Below are 24,080 nucleotides of genomic sequence, written 5' to 3'. Positions count from 1 at the left end.
AAAGGGGTGGCCCCAGAACATTACCCTGTGTGCGTAACCGAATGCACAAGCGCTCGCGAAACGCTCACGATAATATCTCTTTCGTAGCTATCTATCTTTATCGCTCTTGCGTATTGGCGCGACAAAGCCAGACTACCTTTCTGCGGCGTTTCGATTTCGTTTCGCGACCCAGTCAATAAAATTTTGAAAATATCCAAAAAAGTTCTTTTATGATATCAATGGAACTCAAAAGGTAACAGATGCTGTAGCCGATTGGAATTTCTGCGACGTGAAACGAAAACGAAACGCTGCGAAAGGTAGTCTGGCTCGTCGCGCCAATACGCACGAGCGATAGAGATAGATATCTACGAGCGTTTCGTTTCGTGAGCGTTTGTGCCATTCGGCAACGGACTTACCCAATTCTGTCAACAGTTTCGCTGTGCGAGCGAGGCAGGAAGTTTCTGGAGAAACGCACAGTTTTTAGAACTGCCAACTATCTATGTGAGGAGGATGAAATGTTGGTACCTCCCACCCAGTTGCATGGCAGTAATAATAAACGGTAGATTAAAATCGTTTCACTACAACCATCCTAATATTACAAATTTCTGTTCAGTCCTAAGATTGATTGGATGACAGTGGTAAAAGATGGTAAAAGCCTTCTTTTAGAATGATATTTGTTACTGACGGCCAATTATTCAACCATGGATCCCATAGCGAAACCAGGTGGTTTTGACTTGCCACGAAAACTCTGGTGTTGAGTGAACAGACTGAGGACTGGTCACGGGCGCTGTAATTACTTCCGCCATAAATGGGGTTGGCGGGACTCTGCGCTCTGCGAAAGTGGTGAAGAGGCTCAAACCATTGAGCACATTAGCGCTGCCCTCTGCTTGCTTTCCCAGGCCCTCCGGAAGACCTGTTTAAATTAACACCTGACGCAATCTCGTGGCTTGGGACCCTGAATGTGGACTTATAATTTAGCTTACATATTGTTTGAAAGTTTATGTAAATGCGCCATACGAATAAAATAAATTCAAACTTGATATGAGCCTACAAGCTCTTGGCCAGTTTTACTGGGAACAGCACAACTTATTATATGTTCCATAAATTATCTTAAATTATAATAAAAATGGTGACATTTGTACATACGTTCGCTGTAGATAGCTTTTCCATATTAACAATTTTAGGTGCTTCAAAAATTTAACACGGTAAACCTTCTTTCCTTCCTCAAAAGAGAACATTTACACTTATTTGCATTAAATTAGGTACTTAATTTTTAATATTGTGCAAAATCTGCAAATATTGACATTTGTCACAAATTTGACAAACGGACATTGACAAATCGTATTAAATCAAGGAGTAAAATCATCATTATCAAATTTTTGTTCGTAAACACCGAAATTCGCAGATTGCAAGGATTTTTCTCTTAGAAAAGGAGTGCTATATTATAAGTCTCTTTCATGGTATGTTTCATGAGACGTAATAACGTTCTTTATATATTTTGGATCCCAAGAATCTTATATACATACTGGATGTTGCATGCCGAACATTACTTTGAAGCCAGAAAATTTGACCTTGAATTACGTTACGCCGGTCTTGCATCTCTTTCTTTAGGGTGTCCATGATTAAGCATACATTAGGGATATCCCGCGGAATTTGACGTATTACGTTTATACGACTGATTGATTTTGTAATTTATTAAATAATCAAATCCGATCAACCGTTTTATCACGAACGTGAACATCCATCCTCACAAACTCAAGTAAAAGGTAAAAAATTACTAATTTGTCCATTGAGGTATATGCACTACGTAGGTACATATACCTGTTGAGGTATATTCATTGAGGTATATGTACGTAGTACGTACGTAGTACATATACCTCAATGAATTTGTCAGTCGTCAATAAGGTCCATTTCTATGCCACTCTGCAGTTACTCGACCTTACTGATGTCCGGCACCTACTTTTTCCTAAGAACGCCACAAATACGATACAGTTTTTACCAGTGGTAAACTAGCTACTGTTTTTTTTCCCCACCTCCAAACCTAGGGGTGGTAACACTGGTAACCACTGGGAAATAGTTATCTTATACAAGGGGGCAAAGTGTATTTTAACCGCGAGTGTGGAATGGAAATACGAGCTAGCGAATGGATTCTAGGGTTGAACCGTTCAAGAATAGAATCCTGAGCGTGGTGAGTGTTGCAACATGAGGCTTATACAACTTATCTTTTACCAAAGAGGATCGAGTATTATAGAAAATTACTGTCAAAGTAAAATGTGTAAGAAGTGCATAGACTGCCGACATCTCTCGACACAGGCTTAAAATAAAACCTTTGAACCTCCGTTTTGACTATATTCTCAGCTTCATATGTGTTAAAATTTCAAATATTAATATTAGCGCCATCTAGCTGAGTGTACCCCAAAGGTGTATCGCCATCTAGCTCACCGTACCTTTTTCTGTATGGTTTTGAGGTAAGTTTTTTCTTAGACTTTATCTGTCTATACGGAGTTACATAAGTCTTTGTCTTTTACTAACTGACACCTGTGTTTATTAAAGCATGCAATGGAATATATATTTTAGTGTTTCGATCACTTTAAACCATCACAATAATATTTTGGTAGTAACTACTGGGAAAACTAATCCCAGTAGTTACCAACCCCCGGTGTGGTAATTAACAATGTGGGGAAAATGCCCGTAGTTAGGACAGGTAAAAACTTGGTGGTAACTAGTGGGAATAGCCACAAAAATATAAGGGAAGTATTTGTCAATGGGGAAATAATGAAATACTGGGACGTTTTAAAACAGTATCTTTATTTTTAAGCGCCGCCCCAAATCTCAAGGAAGGTGGTTCTCAATTCGTATGTATTTCAATTCTCTTCGCATGTATATATGTATCTCAATTTAATGTTTATTCCACGATATCTCCGTCGTTACTGGACCGATTTTAATCTTTCTTTTTTTCTTTCTGTGTCATAATCTTCAGGCTTAAAGTGCAAAGCTGCAAATTGTCGAACGCTCTGAAACCTTTCCTTTTATCGGTACAATCGACAGCCAATGCTGCCTCCTTCCTTCATCTTTTGGAACACTGAAATGTTTAATATTATTCATGTTAATTGTAAAGACACAAACAATAAATTTGGTATTATTATACTGTGATATGAACTATGAACATAGAAACCGTACCAAGTTGATAGATTTAGCTCCATTCAATAAGAGTAAATACCATGCATGAAAAAAGATTGGTCACCCTAGTCGTAAAACCACACATAGCATTTTTTTTCTTTAAAGGTCATATTTTATCGTTCTGAACCTATTCGTGGGAATTTTGATATAATTTGAGACAATGAAAACAATATAATGATAAGAACTAACCAAGATTACAAGCAAAATAGAAGAAAATTTATTGCCAGTGAGGTTTATGAACATTTTGGTAAAATAAGTACTTACTTGTGAAAATTTACGTCGGATTTCGGTTTCCATTTACTTCCACAATGGTTCACTATGCAATACATAGCGCATAACTCAAGTAAATCGACGAAAAACGTTTATTTCGCAAAATAAATCTCTGAATTGGTGAATGATTTTTGACAATTCTGACATATCGGGCATATTTTTTTATTATTAGTGTTCCCATAGTACGCAGGAGGTAAATACCGGAGAAATAAGGTTTTTGATTGAGTTTTTTTTTGTATAATACAAAGAAAACTAAGTCAATTTGATTGAAGAATGTTTTAGACGTTTTTTTTTAATAACTAATCTGGCAATACTTCACAGTGTCGGAATGAGATAGAACATAGGAGTAAAGGTGAATGAACCTGGCTTCAACTCATTGGTCGGCGTGAAATATCCAGTATGTATATAAGATTCTTGTTGGATCCTGATAAAACACAGACTTCTACTGAAATTTTATTATCTTTGGTTTAAAACCTTCTGTTGTTTTCCACATAATTATGTCTATGTGCAAATCTGTAGACCTCCGTGACTATGACCTTTGTCTAATAAGTCACTAAGTAAACTTCAATCAAAGGTCATTAAACTAAAAGTGCTTCTGAGAAGATACCGACGGTCAGCGTAAATTCTAAAGCAATTGAACGGTTTTCCTCATTGTAATTGGTTGACAATAATGTATGAATAGATGTGTAAACAAAATCTTTCAAACTGTAGTCTACAACGACCTTGGTAGTTAGTTCAGATAGTATCAACCTGAAGAGATTTGATTTGAGATTTGTATAATGATATACCTATATCTAAAGTTATCAACAGAAGTTGAAATAAGTATAATGCAGTTTATTGACCAATATATTTTGCTGAAGATTAATGGAGGTAAGTAATTATCTAGGTAAGTACTAAGTACATACAAATATCACATTATTCATATTTATAGCAAGTTGGCTGGGAAGTGGACAAATACTATCATTGAAATTAACTATACTCAACAAGTCTTATAGATAAGATAAACTTCCTACATCTGGATCTGGTTTTATTCGATTTCGAAATATACCCGTTAACAAATAGTCAAAACGAGAACCGACATATCGATTGGTCATCCAATGGCAACCGATCGTTTGTGGTCAATCAACGGAGCAAAACCAATATTTGAACGAAACCGCGATGAAAATATCACGTAGTAGGATTCCCCATTTGACTATAAACAAACTAAAACTCAACCAAGCGACTTTAAATTTTAAGTTGGCTATTTTTAAAGTAGAAAATGTTCCGAGACTGTGATTTTCACGGAATTGGTGCTAAAATTCTTATTTATCGAGTCAGTGGGAATGTGTTGGTATATATGGCATTATGTATAGGAAATTGGCCAGTAATTGAACTACGATGGCTCGATTGGTAGTGATTTGTGTGGCTTTGCTGGTCTGTCTGGCTGGAGTGTATTCAGGTAAGTTTTCATATTGATTACCAAATGATCCTAATTAGTCAAAATTTATATTTCGATTGAAAAATCTTTCTGATTATAGTAATTATTTATAATATTTTATATTAGGTGAATCTAACTGAAAAAATGCTTAAATCAATGTTCATTTTTATCTACGCAAGTACAGTTTGTAAGAGTTTTTGAGCGAAACTAAACGGCTGACAAGATTTAACAATTCCAATGTTATTTAATAAGGTTATTGATCGCCTTACGAATGCTCGCTCAAAACTGTTCAGAACACTAAGTGAAAAAGCAGCTTAATTTTCAATCAACAGTAATTACTAACTTATCTCCTTATCTTTTAGCTCCCCAATTCGGCGGTTCCTTCAGTCAAGCGAACGCTCAGGCCGGCGCATTCGGCGGCGGACCATACGGACCCGGGTTCCAACGCCCTTTCGGACCCCCCGGACCTCCGGGCTACGGACCCGGGTTTGGAGGCCCGGGCTTCGGTCGGAGATTCGGCAACAGGGGCAACACTAACATAAGCATATCGAAGAGCATCAGTATTAGTAGAGGGGGCGGCGGTGGGGCGCAGTCTAGTGCGCAATCTAGTGCGGGATCTGGGGTTTCGGGAAGTGATTAGGGGTAGAAATAATGTATTTTTAATAGGTTTACAATAAAACGTTAAAGCTCAATATCTGCTTTATTTTACCTTGAATGTTCTCGGTTTAAATGTTGCGCCTATAACGGAAAAGATGAGGAGTGGCAGGTTGGCATGGTACGGTCATGCATCGATCTAAACTACCTAGATGCACCATCACGGCTTAGAATGTGTCCGCAGCAAATTGTGCTTGAAAATGTTCTAAGCACAATTGGGCGGTCAGTAGCGCTTCATCCGCCGTGTCGGCAACATGCCTAAGTGCTCCGTAAAAAAGTGCAAAAATAACACCTTATATACGTTGAAAAAGGATGACGTATCGTATTTCCGGTAAGTAATTGTTAATAATTTTATAATGTTATGCATTTGTGGTCAAAATGGCTTCCTAACTTACAAAAAACATTTATTTTCTAGAATAATTAAAGTAAATTCCTTGATTTGGTCTTACGCAGTTTGTCTCTTTCTCTCGCGCTATACTAGTAATGAGCGGACGGCGACAAAAGATGGATGAAGTGGAACATAGTTAAAAATGGAATGATGGAGTCGCTAATTTATATTTTTTGTAAAAGAAGCCTATTTCATATTAATAATGTATGTATTTATTTATTATTATGGACCAATAAGTCTGAAATAAATGATTTCAATTCAATAATATTAATACATATCTTATAAATTACTTTAATTATAAAAAGAAACAACCCGGGAATAGCAAATTCGTTTTTAAGTAATAAAAAAGATTTTTATTCCAGATTCCCAAAACAAGACGTTGAAAGGGAAAAATGGCGCAAGATTATAGCTGAGGAGCGGAGAGAAGATTTACCCAAACAAAGCTTTGAAAGAAATTATACGTAGAATAATAAATTAATGTCATCGTTCAATTCTTCTTTGTTTTAATAGCTACTTAATTCATATTCTCCAAGTGCACCCTCACACACCACATACAATCCCTCAACTGTTTACCTTCACATAATCGCTACACATACACTCACTACACGCACACACACACACACACACACACACACACACATATGTTATATATATACATACCTACACACACACACACACAACACACACACACATAACACATATATATATATATATATATATATGTATACACACACACACACATACACATAACATATATATATATACACATATATATATATATATATATATATATATATATATATATATATATATATATATATATATGTTGACTCTATTTAATAATGCAAACATTGCAAAACGTGGAGATATTAATCAGTTCAGTTGCAATTGTCCCCCAGTCCAAATTGTCCCGACGTACCTTATATATTTTTTTGTTTGAGATAATATCAATAAAAATATCGTACAGTAAAAACTCATTTTTTTTCGCTTAAAATACGCAACATCTCGAAAAATGTTATACCAAACGTTTTGTTCCTTAAGAAATTTTCTATCTAATAGGATTTTTTAAAACAGTTTTTCGCAAAAATACCGCAAATTTCCTCATTCTCGCCTTTCATCTCATAGCGCGACTCCCATGATGCCTCTGTCCATCCTCGTTCCCAATGTAAAAATGGCGTTTAGATTGTTGCAGCGCAAACGAAATTAAACTTAAGTTGGTTGCAATAAGACGTAGATTTTTTTAAAATATGCACACCTGCGATCTGCGGTAATAAAATTTTATGGCTTTCGCGATGATCACATTCATTAATGTCATAACCGCCAATTGCTTGCATTTGAAATTGAACTTTAAGTACTAAGAAATAACGTTGTTTTTGTAAAAAAATGAAAGTAGTTTTTACTACATTGCGAAGTTTTCGTTTGTCAACTGGACGCACACATTTGCAACTAAGCGATCGGACACTTTTGAGTGCCGAATTTGTAGGTGATAGTGTATCTAGAGAAGTTTAAATCGATGCGGTCATGTAATGAGGAGGGATGAGTGTCATATAGGCAAAAAAATGTTGGAGATGAATGTTGATGGATGGAGAGAGAGGGGTAAACCCAAACAACACACAATCAAAAAGATATGAGAAAGAAAGATGTGAGTGTTGAGATGACGAAAGATAGGGGAGAATGGAAGAGGAAGACATGTTGTACCGACCCCACATAACATGGGATAAGGGTAGGAGGAAGAAGAAGTTCTCGCTGGTAAGGTGAACATTTGTTTGATGCCGAAGTGATGATAAAGTGTCCCTTAAGTTCCGAATCTCTCACTGCTCGTGCTCAAACATTTGGCAGAAACAAATTTTCTCTGTTGTTAGCGTATAAAATCTACCGTATATAGTATCAATAATAGTACATTACTACAGAGGCCGGGACAAAGGGGGTTGCCGGCCAAAGACATATAGACGGCCGAGCAAAGCGAGGCCGGATAGGTCTGAGGCGGGCAACCCCATTTCCCGCCGAGGTATGTATAGTGCTTTTCTCAAACATGGTATGAAATAAATAAAGTCTACTGAAAATAGTAACTTTGGATGGCTGTATCTCCTAAACAGTGCGTCGTAGCGCAAAAATAATCGAATTTTCGTTCCCCTTTGATGCCCCGTATACGCTTATAAAAAAACAAAAAGTTAAAATAAAAATTCAAAAAAAAACGAAAAATTTTTTTTTGTATGAAAACGCACCCAAAATCAAATATTGTCTAGGGCCCGTACCAGTTGCAGTCGGCACGTCTATAAAGCCCCTTATAGTTTGTTTTTAATTGGCTAAATACCTGGATGTTATGTCACAATTATCTGTGTTTGGAAATTAAAAAAGAAGACTTTGCCGGCCTTGGCCTGCAAGGTTTGTATGAAATTCCATTATCTATCAATCGTCCTAGCCGCACCTGCAACGTCGTACTTCGCTGCCAATTATAAGGCACATAACATCAATATTTCATACCATGTTTGAGAAAAATAAGATAATATAACTCGGTACAAGATTATTTCTACGGTGTTTGCTTAGAGTTGATTTATAGTCGGTTACATGACGAAATTGAGATAGGTAAAGCCTAGCCCGTAGCAGAATGGCATTTCTGCGATGCAAAACGAAAACGAAACGCCGCGAAAGGTAATCTGGCTCTGTCGCGCCAATACGCAAGAGAAATAGAGATAGTAGCTACGAGCGTTTCTTTTCGTGAGCGTTTCGTGAACGTTTGTACCATTCAGCTACGCACTCGGGCTTTATATTTAACAATTTTAAGACATCATGTAAAGGATATATTATGCTTAATAATTTTTAATGAAATATACCGACTTCTTTGAAAGATACTTATGAATGTTGGATTGTGTAGAAAATGTGTTTTTCTTTGAAAATAATATAATATGAGTAGAAAATGTTTGAATTTTTCATGATGCTGTATCCTACTAGACTCATTTCAGATTTTCTGTCTGTCTGGCAAAATGTCATGTGTAATAAACAAATAGATTTATCTACATATGATTTTATACGGGATCCCTTTCTTTCCCATAAACTTATTGTTCATAATTTCGTTAGTCAGAAGTTGTTATTCATATATTTTGTGGTCATAAACATCACTAGTCATAATTTTTGTTACGAATAATGTTTAATGGTTCTAACAATAACAAACCATAATATTGGATATCATAATCTCAAAAGTCATAAAGTTGACGAGTATAAAATTGAAAAGTATAACAATAATTATTCAGAAATATTATTAAGCATATATTTGGAAGCCCTACTGATTGTTCTGTATATAGATTTAATGTCTAAAATTCACAGAATTTTTTTATACATAAAATATTATTTATGACTTCAAAACAAAAAGTAACCCTATTCCTCAGGGAGGTTGTTAGTTTCCTTTGATTCCTTAGAGCGGAAATAAGGCTCCGTGTACTCATTGGTGGAACTAAATTGTTTTAAAAATAACCCTTTTCCTCGTGTAGGTTCGTTAGTTTCCTTTTGTACCTTAGAGCGGAAATAGGAGGTCCGCGTAGCAGGGCTCCGTCGACTTATTGACGGAACAAAATTGTTTCAAAAAGCAACCCTTTGCCTCGTGTAGTTAGTTTCGTTAGTTTCCTTTTGCTAGTTATCTTTTGTCCTTAAAAGCGGATATAGAAGTTGTCGACGTCAGCTCCTTGACGAGACCAATTGGTTTAATAGGTGCCATGAAAGTTTAATAAATACCGAGGAAGTTAGTAAGCCAAATTACAACTTACGAAAATGCGGACGAAAAAACATTGCAACATTTTTTACGGGAAACGATAGGGAGGGATCCTATTTAATGCTATTAGTAAAGAATTAAGAAACACATGGTTATTAATCATTATGACTTGTGATAAAATCCTTAGAACAATTATTCCGAATAAGTTTATTTCCTTCAACATTATGGATTTTTACAACTATGGACTTTAATTATTATATCTAATAAATTTTATGACTAACAATAATTATGACTTTCAAAAATCGTAACTACAATTTCTGACGTTTAATTTTATGACTAGTGATAATATGACTAAGAAAAATTATGACGGAAAACGTTATGGATAGTAAAAATCGGACTTAAAAAATTATGGGAACCAATTGAGACCCGATTTTATACCGTTTCACTTACATAACAAAGTGAACAAATCCCCTAACATGAGCTATCCGTCACTAAAGGGTTCCCTCTTGATAGTCTTGATCATCACTTCTGACAAAAAAACAAAACTAACCTAACCCCCGATTCTCGAGCTTGCGTTAGATCCCGGCATTTGCCACGGCTCATGGGAGCCTGGGGACCGCTTTGACAACTAATCCCAAGATTTGGCGTAGTCACTAGTTTTTTACGAAAGCGACTGCCATTTGACCTTCCAACCCGAAGGGTAAACTAGACTGTATTGGAATTAGTCCGGTTTCTTCACGATGTTTTCCTTCGCCGAAAAGCGACTGGCAATTTAAATACTTATCAAATGACATTTCGCACATAAATTCCGAAAATGTCATTGGTGCGAGCTGGGGTTCGAACCCGCGACCTCCGGAACGAAAGTCGCATGTACTTACCGCATGTACTTACCGCCATATTGAGTTTTATAGTGATATTTTGCTAAAAAAAGGGCTGATACTTTTTTTACCAAAATATCACTATAAAACTCAATATGGTATGCTTAATAACCATAACAAAGAGAACATTCTCCTAAGTCTTAACATAAGCTATGCGTCGTTGAGGAGTTCCGTCCTGGGTGGCTAGCCGAATGGCACAATCGCTCACGAAACGCTCACGAAACGAAGCGCTAGTAGATATCTATCTCTATCGCGCTTGCATATTGGCGCGACAGAGCCAGCGGCGTATCGCTTTCGTTTGGCGTCGGAGAAATGCCATTCGGCTACGGGGCCTGATTATCATCAGCAGTTCCACTTCATCAAATGTCACTACACTCTTAATTAATATAAGTTATTGATTTTCTGATTTAAAAAAATCTGCCGTTCAGATTTGAGGAGTTTCCTTGATTAAAGCATAACGAAGAGAAACAAATTTCCTAACATGAGCTAAGTAAGTATGCGTCGTTGAAGAGTTCATCAAATGCCACTGTTTGTAACTTTGAAAGTTCTTGATTTTCTGATAAAAATACATATCGTTTTCGATTCCTCATGCAAAGAAAAAGACATAGGTATTTTATCCAAGAAGTAGAATTTGTGAAATGAGGGCTTGTACAGTAAGGAGGGGTAGGGCGTGAAGAGTTACAATATTGGAGCTACATAAAATCCTATAAGCTATAAGATCTAATATTGGCATCATCTTATATGACGTTTTAAGAATGGACCATTTTTTTTGATAACACTAGTATATTTAACTAAAATTCCCAATTCAGGATTTTCGCTCCTGTAGCGTCTTATCCCAACATGCATGGGTTATGCATATATTTTTGAACCTTTTTACCTAAACCTTAGGCCGTTTTCACATTATCCGATCCGATATCGGATGTCGGAAGGATTTCAATAGAAAAAATCCAAGATGGCGCCTGTAATGTATGGGATATTGGTCCGACATCCGATATCGGATCGGATAATGTGAAAACGCACTAAGTCAGCGGTATAAATTAAGTATGCAAACATTCGGATGCACTCGCTATTTCTCATTTATTTACAATCTAACTGATTCGAATTCGATTTATTTGCACAAAAATCCCCCGACATAATCCCCCACAAATATGACATCATATATCACTTTTCTATAAATGCACTAAATGTATGACCACCGTGTGAATTTCCTGATATAATTGTGACAAGCCCAATATTTACATTTATAATTTGCTTCTATACGAGTAGTCGAGACTCGTACCATTCTCAGAAACTAATTTTCATTGGTTACATGTCCTAGTATATATTAACAGTCCGATATTTCGAGCTTCAGAATAGTTCGGGACCCGATCATGGCGAAGTCTTGTGTTGCATTTTTAGCTCTCTCCGTTTTGGCGGTACAAAGCGCTGTAGTGAAAGACGATGGTAATTATTAAATATTTTATTTATTTATATACACAGAACTTAATTTAGATAGAAGAAACAAATTCATATATTTGTATAGGGGCCGAGCGTGTCAAATTTTGTACTGAAGTTGATTCTTGCCTGTAATTTTAAATATGTCTCAGGCTCTTGATTGTTCATAATTTTTATGTTGTTGCAATTGAATATCACGTAACGAGGCATTTTTTATGTTTTGGTTGACTTCAACTTACAAAAATTGACGCCCGGAAGCTGCAAGCTGCGAGTAAAGACGGACAACTCAGTGGATTTCACTGAGTTCATTTGACACGCTAAGTAGATACGTTTGCTTGATCTATGGTATATATGACATCTGTGTTTATATACCTAATACTGCAAGATGTCTTTTTAATCTTCTGCCATAGCAATAATAGTTACTTCAAGTAGCTAGTTCTACTTCAAGTAGAACTTCAAGTAACATTTTCGTCTCTTCGTTTTGTAGTTCAAGATTTTTGTTAAACAATAAGTAATTCAGAATTAAATCGTTTTGGGCCAAAACGTTCACCTAACCTGCATACCTATTCAATCGATTTAATTTAGAAAAAGTTTACATTCATCACTACAACGTGAACTATCCCTTATTTCGTACTTTTCTCTTTTCTTGATAATATCTTCTGTTGTTTATTTTCAGAAGCGCTTCACAAAAGGGTAGCGCGTTCTCCATGTGATGAATGCGACAGACATCACGGCCCTCCACCCCCACCGCCCCCACCGTTCTGGCCTCCTCCACCACCACCGAGGTTCCACACGCAGAACTGGAGCGGCTACTCACGGGGCTCGAATGGTGGACAAGGAGTTTTCAGCGGAGCAGCAGCCTCAGCTAATCTTGGCGCCGATGTCGGGAGTCAGGCTGTCTCTATTGCATCAGCAAATGCAGCAGCAAATGCAGCAGCGAATGCAGCAGCGAATGCAGGCGCAACTACTGGGGCTGCAAGTGGCTACGGATCAGGAGTTTCAGGAGTAGGAGTTAAGGGTGGTTATGAAGGATCTGCTGGCAACGGGCACGCTCAAAAAAACGGCTTCAATGGTGGAAACTTCCAATCCGGTCATTACAAAGAATCCCATTACTCTTATCAAGGTGGAAATAAATACGGTGGCCAAGGAGGATCTAACTTCGCTGGGCAAAGAGGAGATATTGGAGGATCACAATCTAATGGGCAGAGTGGGTCTTATGCCAGTTCAGGCGCTGCGAGCCAAGGGTTCCCTGGAAATGAGCAGCAACAACAACTAGGTAGTGGTTTCCATGGAAATGGAGAAAGCCAGTCACAGAGCAAGTCCTTCTCAAGCCAAGGACAGGGATTCTCAAACAATGGCCAATCTCAGCAACAAGGTTTCTCTGGAAATGGGCAACAGCAACAAAAAGGACAGTACTCAGGCAACGGACAGCAACAATCATCAGACTACGTCTCTGGATCTAGCTCTAACGCCCAAAGCGGAGCATTATCTGGTCAGGGGGTGCTAGACATGACGTTGAGTATACTGGAAATCAGCAAGTGCAGTCTGGCTGGCAAAAAGAAGGATATGGTTCTGGGAGTGCCTCAGGGCTAGATGCTGGGTCCCTTGGTGTTTCTAGTTCGAACGGTATCGGTGAGACTCAATCGACCTTGAACGGGGCATTGAACCTGGCACATCAGGGTCTGCAGACAGCCGAGGGATGCAGCACTTGTGGCAAGAGCGGCTATGCCCTGAGCAATGCTAAAAGCCACAGCGGAAACGCTATCGCTCTGTCTATTGGTGGTTAAATCATTTTGGGTACCTGACTGCTTTCACTGATTTTACATTATTATGTGTGATCACCTTGTTATTATTAAATGAATAAATTATTGTAATTTGATTTTTATTTTTCTAACATAACATTATAAAAATACCCCACCAAGCGTTACCGCACGTCAACAATTTTTATTTGGTATTTATTTATAACTATAAACAGTTGTAACAGAACAAGCGTCTAAGAGGAAATGGACTCGTTATTACACATAAAACTTACGGCGAATCAACTTTTCCTTGACTAACTTTTTGGTGTATATTTCCTTCTGGATTTCATTGAATATTGTAACAAATAATATCTGTGATGATTAATCACATGTTTAGTTACGTCATCACTCATAAAATTCACTATTATTCGATGCACAACTTATTGGAAAAAGCTTACATATTTACAAACTATATTCACATGTTAAACTTCCGTGAGACATATTCAAATAATTAATTGAAATACGGTTGTACTCACGTTATTATATCGCTATTGCTGCGACATGTTTCGGGCCAATTCGGAGGCCCCTCTTCAGGCGTATAGGAGTTCACACGACGGCTAGACTCGGCGGTGAGTACAACCGTATTTCAATTAATTATTTATATTCACATGGTTGGATTGTTGACACTAACAATTTGTTTTGTCAAACGAATGGCGTTCCGATATTGCGTCTTGGTTCCAATCCCAATCACAAGTCAGAGAGGTAATAATGACTAATATTGATTATTATACTTCCTGAATATATCATTCAATGTCAACAATTAGGAACAAATGTGATCTTTCATTGCGAAATTACTTACTAAATTGATTTAAACAATCTTTCACAAAATAATATTTACGTAAAAATATTTACGGAACGCTCCACTATAGGACTACATAGGTATCAATACCAATAGCTCTGTCTCTCTCTAAAACAGGTGCAATCTGCACGTGTTAATAAGCAAACATCCGCGTGATGATCGTGAACTTTATTGCGTAGGGCGTATGACTTAGTAAACAAAGCATTTATGATCTTTCTCTTATGTGCGCGATTTAATAGCCGCCTAGTCGGAGATAGGTCGGGGATAGGTCGGATGTCGGAGATACGTCGGAGATAGGTCGGGGATAGGTCGGATGTCGGAGATACGTCGGAGATAGGTCGGATGTCGGAGAAAGGTCGGAGATACGTCGGATATAGGTCGGAGATACGTTGGAGATGCGTCGGAGATAGGTCGGGGATAGGTCGGATTTAAGTCGGAGATAGAATCTATAAAAGGGTCGGAGCGAGCTGACGCGCGGCATTCTTAAAATATCTAGAAGACTCTCTCTCTCTAGAGTGTCTCTGGCTTTCGTGTGTTATACTGATGAGTGAAGTTGTTCTGCTATTGTTTCTCTGTTTGTTTTTACTTGGAAATTATTCTAAGTGATTGTAAACTTTGAAATTGTGTCTCTGTTTGATTGTGCGGGGACAATATCGTCGTACAGTTGAACTTAGACCTGTGGTGGAATTGCTTTACCGTCAGTTGTGGGTTCATTTTAGTGTTCTATTTATAGTGTAGTGTTACATTTAAATTAAAGTGTAGTGAAGTTTTTTGTGCTTTGTTTCATGAGTGCCGTCAAGCAATACAAAGACTGGGTCGATGTATGGCTGGTGCTTGGAGATAAGTCTGTGTTTTGTTTTGTAGGGAGAAATTCTTGCAAAACTAAGCTTAGATTATAGCACGTAAAGGAAGCTTCACTCGTTTGTTTACTTGGTCAGTAAAATTGAACTTAGTAATTTTCTATGGGGTTATTTTGTGAAAGTTATAAGCCAGATCATTGTTTGTGACAGACTGTTGTCCGGCTAAGCGCTTTATACCTTGCGGTGTTAAACATAAGGCGTTTAGGGGTCTTTTTGTTCCAAGTGGAGGCTTGGGCGCTTTTTTCTATTTACAAAAGCGTACTTTCTCACCGGTCTCAAAGAGTCCAACTGTTAGATGGAAGTGAGGACTTTCACGATTGACGAAAGATATTAGGAGTAATCCTTGCTCACTGAAGTCGGCAGTATTTGAGGCTGGGGTCCTATATATATATATATATATATATATTTATTTACTCGGTGCTCTGGTCCATGCTGGCGTTGGTCGCTGGGGATTTCGGTTGTGATCGATCCACATCTAAGTAAAGTTTGATCGCAGCTGGGCCTCCCATGTGGCTGGTACTGGTGTGTCCTAGAATACTGAATATATACACGGATAGGGCGATCTACTCTCTGCTACCCTAGCCTGCGGGCAAGAGCAGAGGGGGGGATCTAACCAACTCAAGCCTATAGGTTGCCTATCTCAGCTTCGCTGGGTGAACTGTACAGCTCTAGTAGGGATACACTTGTGCATATTCTGAACTCAAGATCTATGGTAAGTGACTGTCTGTGTCTCAGATATATGCTAGAGTAGGGAAATTGATAGGATTAGGGTAGAGTCACACACTATTTCTATGAAGAGTTCTTTTATGATTGGTCTTAAAATATAATTGGTCAACGTGTATTGTGGAGAAATAACTTAACTACTACTATTTATATGGATTAAATGGACTTTAAATGTGGTGTTTACTATCTTAAACTATGTGGTAAAACTGTTAAATTTATAAAATCTCTTATCTGAGTGAAATTAATAATTGTGGTAGCAATTTCTGATCTTTCGGTGTGGTTGCGGGACACTTAGTGTTGCTAACTGGTTTTTCAAGGTAAATTCTATCAAGTTGGTTAGGGAAACAAACTATTCTTTGGAATAAAAAGCATAGGTTTGTTTTAGGGTCCAGTGGCATGCGAGCGCCGTCCACTGATGGAAAGTCAAAAGCTTAGAAAAGTTAGTAGACTTACTTAGTTCTCATAAAAGTTAGCGCCTGCTCGGTGTTTCGATAAACATTAGAAAGCTCGAGAAGTTATGGTCTATTAGCAGTATTGGGGAAAAGGGGGGTTTAGCTAGGGAAAAAGAAATAAAATAAAAAAGGGGTTAGTTTGTAGATAAATAGCCCTTCAGGCTTACTTGCTTAGGATGCCCGATAATGTGGTTTGATTGGGCCTAAGGATTCCAGACGGTATCGCAAGTTCGCACCCCAAACCGGAATCGAAAATAGAGCGTAGCCGATAATTACCAAAATATTTTTTAATATTTATTTCATGTATGTTTCACTCACTAACTTCTATTCTAAAAATTTCTTCATTACGTCATTAATTTTCTCACATATAACTTTCTAGGCTTAAATCTGGTAAAATATATCAAATATTAATAATTATCAAATTTTAATGTGCATTTCATTCCATTTGCGCATAAAAGGACAGTCAAATTTGGATGATAATGCATTCAAGATCGTGCCGGGGCCCCCCGACAGCCTGCGCATGAGAGACGCCACCCTCTTGCAGACTATTGCGTGAAACCCGTCCGTGCGCGCGTCTGCGAACATCCCCGACGCGCTACAATGCCGAGGTAGCCCTAGCAGGATCCTGAACGCATCATTATATTGTACGCGCAGGGATTATATGAACGCTGCGTATAACTGGTCCATAGGCTACAGGCATAAAATGACTGGCAGAATGCTTTAAAAAGGGTTATTTTAACCTCCCTAGTGCACTTTGAAAACCGTCTAGCCAGCATATTACACCTGACAGCCAGTGCCCTGCGCTCTCTCTCCATATCTGCATCGTCAGTAAGGTCCTCGGTCACCCAGTGTCCAAGATATTTAAAGGACTTCACATGGTTCAATACAACACCAGAAAGTTCAAGCTGAGGTATCGGGTATGTTTTGTTGCCTGCTTTAAAAAGTAATATTTCACTTTTTCTGCCATTGTATTTTAAACCATGTGACACGGCGTTTTCGCATATATGTCCTTCCTGATGCACTGATCGGCATCACCGTCCATTATATAGGTGTTGCCGATTTTACATTAAAGGCTCTCTTTGGTATTCGATCTGGTTCTCAAACAGTTAGCAACATTGCATTTTATAGCATGCACAAACAGAGTGCATTTTGCTGCACAAGAGTGCAAGGCAATTTCAAATTTGAACTTGATGTCTTAAGCTGGCTGGTAGATTTTATTTTACCTATAAATTGATGATTTTGAATCATAAATGAAAATGAATAAATTAATAAATTTTAAATAGTCTGTTGTTTTGTAGCCAGTAATTATTTTATTCCTGATGTTACTGTTGGTGTGGTGAAAAATTTTGTGTTTCACTCGGTGGTTTGTTTAACCTTCGTACCCTGAAACCCTCGCAAAGCTCAAGATTCCACTTTTTGAACCACTTGCTAGGCTCGCGGTTCAATATCGGAATCTTTCGCTTTCTCGGGTATCGATATTGGCACGGTGTGCGGTTAAATAAACGTTGTCACCGCGTGAAACACATTTTTCACCACACCAACACGAACAAAATAAAATCCTGACTATAAAACATCAAACTAACTAACTATTTTTCTTTCACTCATCATTAGAGTAACAGAGAAAGAGGTTTTAAATTGATGATTTTCGACTTTCTCGGTTATTGCCCTGAGCAGCATTGCAGGGCACGCCTAATTGCTATAGTCCAGACTCTCGTTGGATGGAAAATATCTCAGAAAACCCATTTCTCATCCGCAATCGCGGTTAGTCCAGTCAACAAAGACTAGCAAATATGGCACGCAGATAAAATATTATGGCATCAAAAACATTGCATCATTGCGGTTTGTAGCAAATAAATGTATCAAATTTTTGAGTCGTCTAAAATTCATAGTTGATATGGTAACGCGTGATTTTACATGTGGTTTAGTTATTAGCACCGGTGGAAGGAGTCTATGACAAGTTACGTAGACTTTAAGTCAAGGTGATATAGTCTATGATTGCTTGGTGCTGATTTTGTTTTCAAAGGAGTGGTCACAGACACATTTATGAGTAGACGGTTCAATGAATAATTACGTAGTAAATTTCTAAAAATCTATAATACTTATTTAAATTTCAATTGAGCCAGTTGATTAGGCGTATAATACCTCACCTTTGTGCAATTTGTTGTTTATTTTCTCTTTTTACTTAAGGAGAAATTTATGTATTTTTATTTTTATGTTTTCATTTTATAATTCGAGAATAACGCCGTATTAGCACATGAAACCAAAACAGAACGATAGCTTACACGTGTCTTTATAAGCCATATTAAAATCACGAGCTAATTCCGCGTTAATCAAAAGATACCATTAATGTAAGTTTTAATTCAGGGCTGTCACCTCAAATACCCGGATGTTACTGAAAGTTATGATCCAGGTCTAAAATGTCAAATGTTCATTAAATTACGTATAAGAAGGCGTACTTTCTATCACCGCTTGTCACTTCCGTAAAAACTAGTGCCTACGTCATTCTTCATTTTATTTAACAAGTTGATGGCCAATGTATAAGCATTTCATATTTCACTCTGCAGTGTGTTTCTTTTAAGAACATAAACTCAAGAACAATGAAAACGGGTCACTTTGTATGGAAATCTACATACAAAGTGACCCGTTTTCATTGTTCTTGAGTTTATGTTCTTAAAAGAAACACACTGCAGAGTGAAATATGAAATGCTTTATTTATTTTGTTATGTTATATAGTTATGATCCAGGTCTAAAATGTCAAATGTTCATTAAATTACGTATAAGAAGGCGTACTTTCTATCACAGCTTGTCACTTCCGTAAAAACTAGTGCCTACGTCATTCTTCATTTTATTTAACAAGTTGATGGCCAATGTATAAGCATTTCATATTTCACTCTGCAGTGTGTTTCTTTTAAGAACATAAACTCAAGAACAATGAAAACGGGTCACTTTGTATGGAAATCTACATACAAAGTGACCCATTTTCATTATCAAGAAAGTGTAAGTTCTAATGAGCGTTATAAATATTAGTTTTATCACATACAGTTACAAAGCATTCATTGAAGAAAATTGAGATTAAACATGTGATTTTTAGACGATTTTTATGAGATAAAACAGTTACAAGGAAATGTATTACACAATACTTTAAAAGATCAAGGACGATGTGATAAAGGAATTGATGTACCTACTACTCTTCATTGACTGAACTTAAATTTTCTGAAATGTAAAATTTGCGGCCGGACAGTTGCCCGATTTTGAATTATTTATTCATTAATTTCATAACTTTTTTTTAATAAAACTGTATTGCAAAATATAACGTGTACAAAGTCGAACTTAATTCCAGAAGGCATTCTCTACCAGTCAACTTTTGGATTATTGTGGTAAGTAACAAATTTTAAAAGTGATACTGGAAAAAGTCAACAGTGATCAACGGTAGTATTTTATAAAAAAAATTGGTTCAAGTGGGATTTTAACCCACGACCTCCGAATTGCTGGTCCAAAGCGCTATCAATTAAAAAGAGCCGACCCTCCATCGCAATGATTTCAGTGAGTGTTGATGTTTCTTCAAAGTGTACGAATTTTACGTACACGTACAGCTTTGCAACAAAGAGTAGAAATTAAAATGGCAACATCGTAGTGTCGTCTCGTATTCTCATTCTCACACATTGATTTGAAAGGACGACATTACAATGTTGTCCGTCACTTTTTAATTATACTACTATTTGTTGCTAGACTGTATTAGGTACTTAATTTATTTCGTTCCAAGGTATTTATTACCTACAGTGATGTAAGTCAGAGATTCTCAAATTACTTAGTAGGAAGAATATAAACAGCTTTAAAATTTTAAGGAGGATCCAACTTTTTTGTTTTTCATTTTTTTTTATCTGTAATTGTGAGTCGTAGAAAGTTCATTTGAAAATTTCTACATCTCATATAATTTCTACATTCACGTTTCTTGTATGATTTTTCTTTATTGCTTGTTCGTTTTTACTGCTGTTTCAATAATGGTAACTAAATGTAGTATTTTTGCTATTGTAGAATACTTACCCTAGGTAAACTTACGGTAGACCAAAGAAAATTTTAAAACTACACTTTATATGACATTAGGACAATGCAGCAATGTATGTATAATATGATATTGAATTCTCACCTTCCACGCGTATTTTTCCAGATGTGACATCTATTTACTCACATATCTGTGGCAATTACAAGGAACTGGGGGGAATTTTCTCGCCATATTTGCTGTTTATATTTCAGGCTTATAAAAATGTACCATTTGTAGATAAAGTGGCAAATTAGATCGGCACCATGTGGAGAACTGTCGTGCCTGTGCTTCTGCTTATTGGAGTTTGTTGGACTGATGTGCAATGTAAGTATACATAATATCTGCGTAATAAATAAAAGAAAATGAAAATGCATAATAATATATTTATATCAATCCTCTTTGATCCTGAGTATTGAGCATTAAAAATATGGTCCCGTTGATAGAAAATGGCAGATCCTTAAAAATCTAAGCAAAGAACAGATTGAACAGGTATGCCGTATGTGACCAGTGCATGGATACCCTTTTTTATAACCTTAACCACAAAATTAAAAATTTGAAAAAACCTCCGACATAGTGGACTGATTTTCATGAAACATCGCTAAGAACACTTCCGACTAATTCTGCTTTCAAACAAAAAAAAATCTAAATCGGTTCATCCGTTCGGGAGCTACGATGCCACAGACAGACACACACACAGACAGACAGACAAACAGACAGACAGGCACGTCAAACTTATAACACCCCGTCGTTTTTGCGTCGGGGTGTTATAAGTTTGACGCGCCTGAAAAAAATATAATTAGTTGAAATTACCAGCCAGTCGAATTTGCCTCCTGTACCCTTACTAATTTTGTATACGCATGAAACCTAAAAACATCTTTCCCTATTTTCAGATGGCGAATCGCCCAAACCGCCCACAGAGCGGATAAAACGCTCACCATACGAGTACTACCCCGACTGTCCGCCCGAATATCGCCATCACCACCACCACCCCCCTTTTGGCCGCCACCACCCCCTCCCCCACCAGGACCGTACTGGCCACCACCCCCGCCGCCACCGCCGCCACCGCCGCCGTCGCCTAGACAAGATGTCTACTTCCAAGAGCAACAAGAGAACCAAGAGAACTCACAGCCGTGTAGCACTTGTCAAGGACAGTCGGGCAGTAACGCTATCAGTAACGCTAAGAGCGATTCTGGACAAGCTGTAGCCATAGCTGTAGCCAGAGCTAAATCTAAGTAAGAGTGAGACGCATGTTAAGGTTTAAAGATAAACACAGATATTTCCAAGCGCAACTTCAAAGTAAATTTTCCCAATCAATAGTAACTAAAATACCAAGAGAACTCACAGCCGTGTAGCACTTGTCAAGGACAGTCGGGCAGCAACGCTATCAGTAACGCTAAGAGCGATTCTGGACAAGCTGTAGCCATAGCTGTAGCCAGAGCTAAATCTAAGTAAGAGTGAGACGCATGTTAAGGTTTAAACATAAACACAGATATTTCCAAGAGCAACTTCAAAGTAAATTTTCCCAATCAATAGTAACTAAAATACCAAGAGAACTCACAGCCGTGTAGCACTTGTCAAGGACAGTCCGGCAGTAACGCTATCAGTAACGCTAAGAGCGAGACGCATGTTAAGGTTTAAACATAAACACAGATATTTCCAAGAGCAACTTCAAAGTAAATTTTCCCAATCAATAGTAACTAAAATACCAAGAGAACTCACAGCCGTGTAGCACTTGTCAAGGACAGTCCGGCAGTAACGCTATCAGTAACGCTAAGAGCGATTCTGGACAAGCTGTAGCCATAGCTGTAGCCAGAGCTAAATCTAAGTAAGAGTGAGACGCATGTTAAGGTTTAAAGATAAACACAGATATTTCCAAGAGCAACTTCAAAGTAAATTTTCCCAATCAATAGTAACTAAAATACCAAGAGAACTCACAGCCGTGTAGCACTTGTCAAGGACAGTCCGGCAGCAACGCTATCAGTAACGCTAAGAGCGATTCTGGACAAGCTGTAGCCATAGCTATAGCCAGAGCTAAATCTAAGTAAGAGTGAGACGCATTTTAAGGTTTAAAGATAAACACAGATATTTCCAAGAGCAACTTCAAAGTCAATTTTCCCAATCAATAGTAACTAAAATACCAAGAGAACTCACAGCCGTGTAGCACTTGTCAAGGACAGTCCGGCAGTAACGCTCTCAGTAACGCTAAGAGCGATTCTGGACAAGCTGTAGCCATAGCTGTAGCCAGAGCTAAATCTAAGTAAGAGTGAGACGCATTTTAAGGTTTAAAGATAAACACAGATATTTCCAAGAGCAACTTCAAAGTCAATTTTCCCAATCAATAGTAACTAAAATACCAAGAGAACTCACAGCCGTGTACCACTTGTCAAGGACAGTCAATAATGCTAAGAGTGATACTGGACAAACTAATTCGTTTTTCAGGAGTACCTGCTGCCTAGAAATGTGTTAATTAATAGTGATTATTTAGATATATTTTTTGTTAAGTTTTTATTATTAATAAAGTTTTTAGCAAATATACCTACATATTATTATTATCTATACGTTTCTTATTGCCACATGCACAAACGCTTATAATAAATAAATATATAACACTTAATACGATATCTCACGATTGTCATTTCGACTAGGATGGACTGCGCAAGTGTTAAGATGATACAAACGCTCTCGACTATTTCCTCCTCGGTTTTTGAAGATAGACCAACGATTTTTTCAACACAGATTATTATTGTTTTTATCTGTGTCGGACCGTTTTGATTTTTTTGATATTCTTATTTTTAAAGACACTGAAGCCCATCAAAATTTTCCACAAATTTCCTTATTGATTATGGCGCAAAAAAGGTGTGGTCATTACGATTAATTAAGTTTCCAAGGAGGAAACAGTCGAGAGCGGAACCTCGATTTTTTTTCAATAAAACTAGTTAATAACACCAATATATTTAACTAAAATTTCCAAATTGAATCCTTTCCATTTTAGCATTTTAACTCCTGTATCGTCTTAAGTGTTAATGTAAAATTTTGTAGCTAAGCGTTTAAGTACCGCTATTTTTTGACTCCGTTCTTTCCAATGACTAGTAAATTAGTAATCATCGAACACCTCATTTCAAGACGCCACGCCAGTCAAGTGAAGTCCATCACTCATCTGATTCGCCTAGCTGATTATTAGCCCGCCTTAGGATTATTTATTACTTCCTGATTAACTCTTGTCTAGATTTTTGACCGTTACTAGACTAGATATACCTACCAATGTATGTATATTAAGATAAACGGGGTAGGTAACTACAAATATTAGATGAGATTTAAGTGCGTAAAGAAAAACACTAGCAATTGCCATTGGTGACACTTCGACATTATAATTATGTCTGCCGGGTCGAAGCAAAGTTAGCTTGATTTGACTACAGTATAATAAAGAGTACTATCGTATAATATGGCATGGCCACTCCCGCTGAAAGTGCCGCCCACCCGCCCTCGGTTGCCTCACAGT

At 37.4% G+C, this 24,080-nt stretch overlaps 3 protein-coding genes across 3 annotated transcripts; all 3 read left to right on the top strand.

The window, feature by feature from the left end:
• Positions 1-4,751: 4,751 nt before the first annotated feature.
• LOC125225810 (spidroin-2-like) lies at positions 4,752-5,538 on the top strand. The gene is made up of 2 exons (XM_048129665.1): positions 4,752-4,867; positions 5,209-5,538. The coding sequence occupies exons 1-2, from the start codon at positions 4,807-4,809 to the stop codon at positions 5,484-5,486; spliced, it is 339 nt and encodes a 112-aa protein (XP_047985622.1). The 5' UTR covers positions 4,752-4,806; the 3' UTR covers positions 5,487-5,538.
• Positions 5,539-11,771: 6,233 nt separating this feature from the next.
• Positions 11,772-13,785, top strand: LOC125225523 (glycine, alanine and asparagine-rich protein-like). The gene is made up of 2 exons (XM_048129278.1): positions 11,772-11,915; positions 12,583-13,785. The coding sequence occupies exons 1-2, from the start codon at positions 11,843-11,845 to the stop codon at positions 13,497-13,499; spliced, it is 990 nt and encodes a 329-aa protein (XP_047985235.1). The 5' UTR covers positions 11,772-11,842; the 3' UTR covers positions 13,500-13,785.
• Positions 13,786-20,838: 7,053 nt separating this feature from the next.
• On the top strand, positions 20,839-21,860 carry LOC125225493. Its single transcript, XM_048129235.1, has 2 exons — positions 20,839-20,905; positions 21,472-21,860. Exons 1-2 carry the CDS (start codon positions 20,845-20,847, stop codon positions 21,783-21,785), a joined length of 375 nt encoding a protein of 124 aa, XP_047985192.1. The 5' UTR covers positions 20,839-20,844; the 3' UTR covers positions 21,786-21,860.
• The last annotated feature ends 2,220 nt before the right edge of the window (positions 21,861-24,080 follow it).

Source organism: Leguminivora glycinivorella, chromosome 4 (genome assembly GCF_023078275.1).
Source record: "Leguminivora glycinivorella isolate SPB_JAAS2020 chromosome 4, LegGlyc_1.1, whole genome shotgun sequence".
NCBI lineage: Eukaryota > Metazoa > Arthropoda > Insecta > Lepidoptera > Tortricidae > Leguminivora > Leguminivora glycinivorella.
The sequence above is the reverse complement of the archived record's forward strand: the minus strand, read 5'-3'. Positions and strand labels throughout refer to the sequence as shown.

Excerpts from the sequence above, each read along its gene's own strand:
- LOC125225493 (XM_048129235.1), top strand. The coding sequence starts at position 20,845 with ATGTGGAGAACTGTCGTGCCTGTGCTTCTGCTTATTGGAGTTTGTTGG. Across the intron at positions 20,906-21,471 it reads TTGTTGGACTGATGTGCAAT|ATGGCGAATCGCCCAAACCG; the intron begins GTAAGTATACAT and ends CCCTATTTTCAG.
- LOC125225523 (XM_048129278.1), top strand. The coding sequence starts at position 11,843 with ATGGCGAAGTCTTGTGTTGCATTTTTAGCTCTCTCCGTTTTGGCGGTA. Across the intron at positions 11,916-12,582 it reads CGCTGTAGTGAAAGACGATG|AAGCGCTTCACAAAAGGGTA; the intron begins GTAATTATTAAA and ends GTTTATTTTCAG.
- LOC125225810 (XM_048129665.1), top strand. The coding sequence starts at position 4,807 with ATGGCTCGATTGGTAGTGATTTGTGTGGCTTTGCTGGTCTGTCTGGCT. Across the intron at positions 4,868-5,208 it reads TCTGGCTGGAGTGTATTCAG|CTCCCCAATTCGGCGGTTCC; the intron begins GTAAGTTTTCAT and ends CTTATCTTTTAG.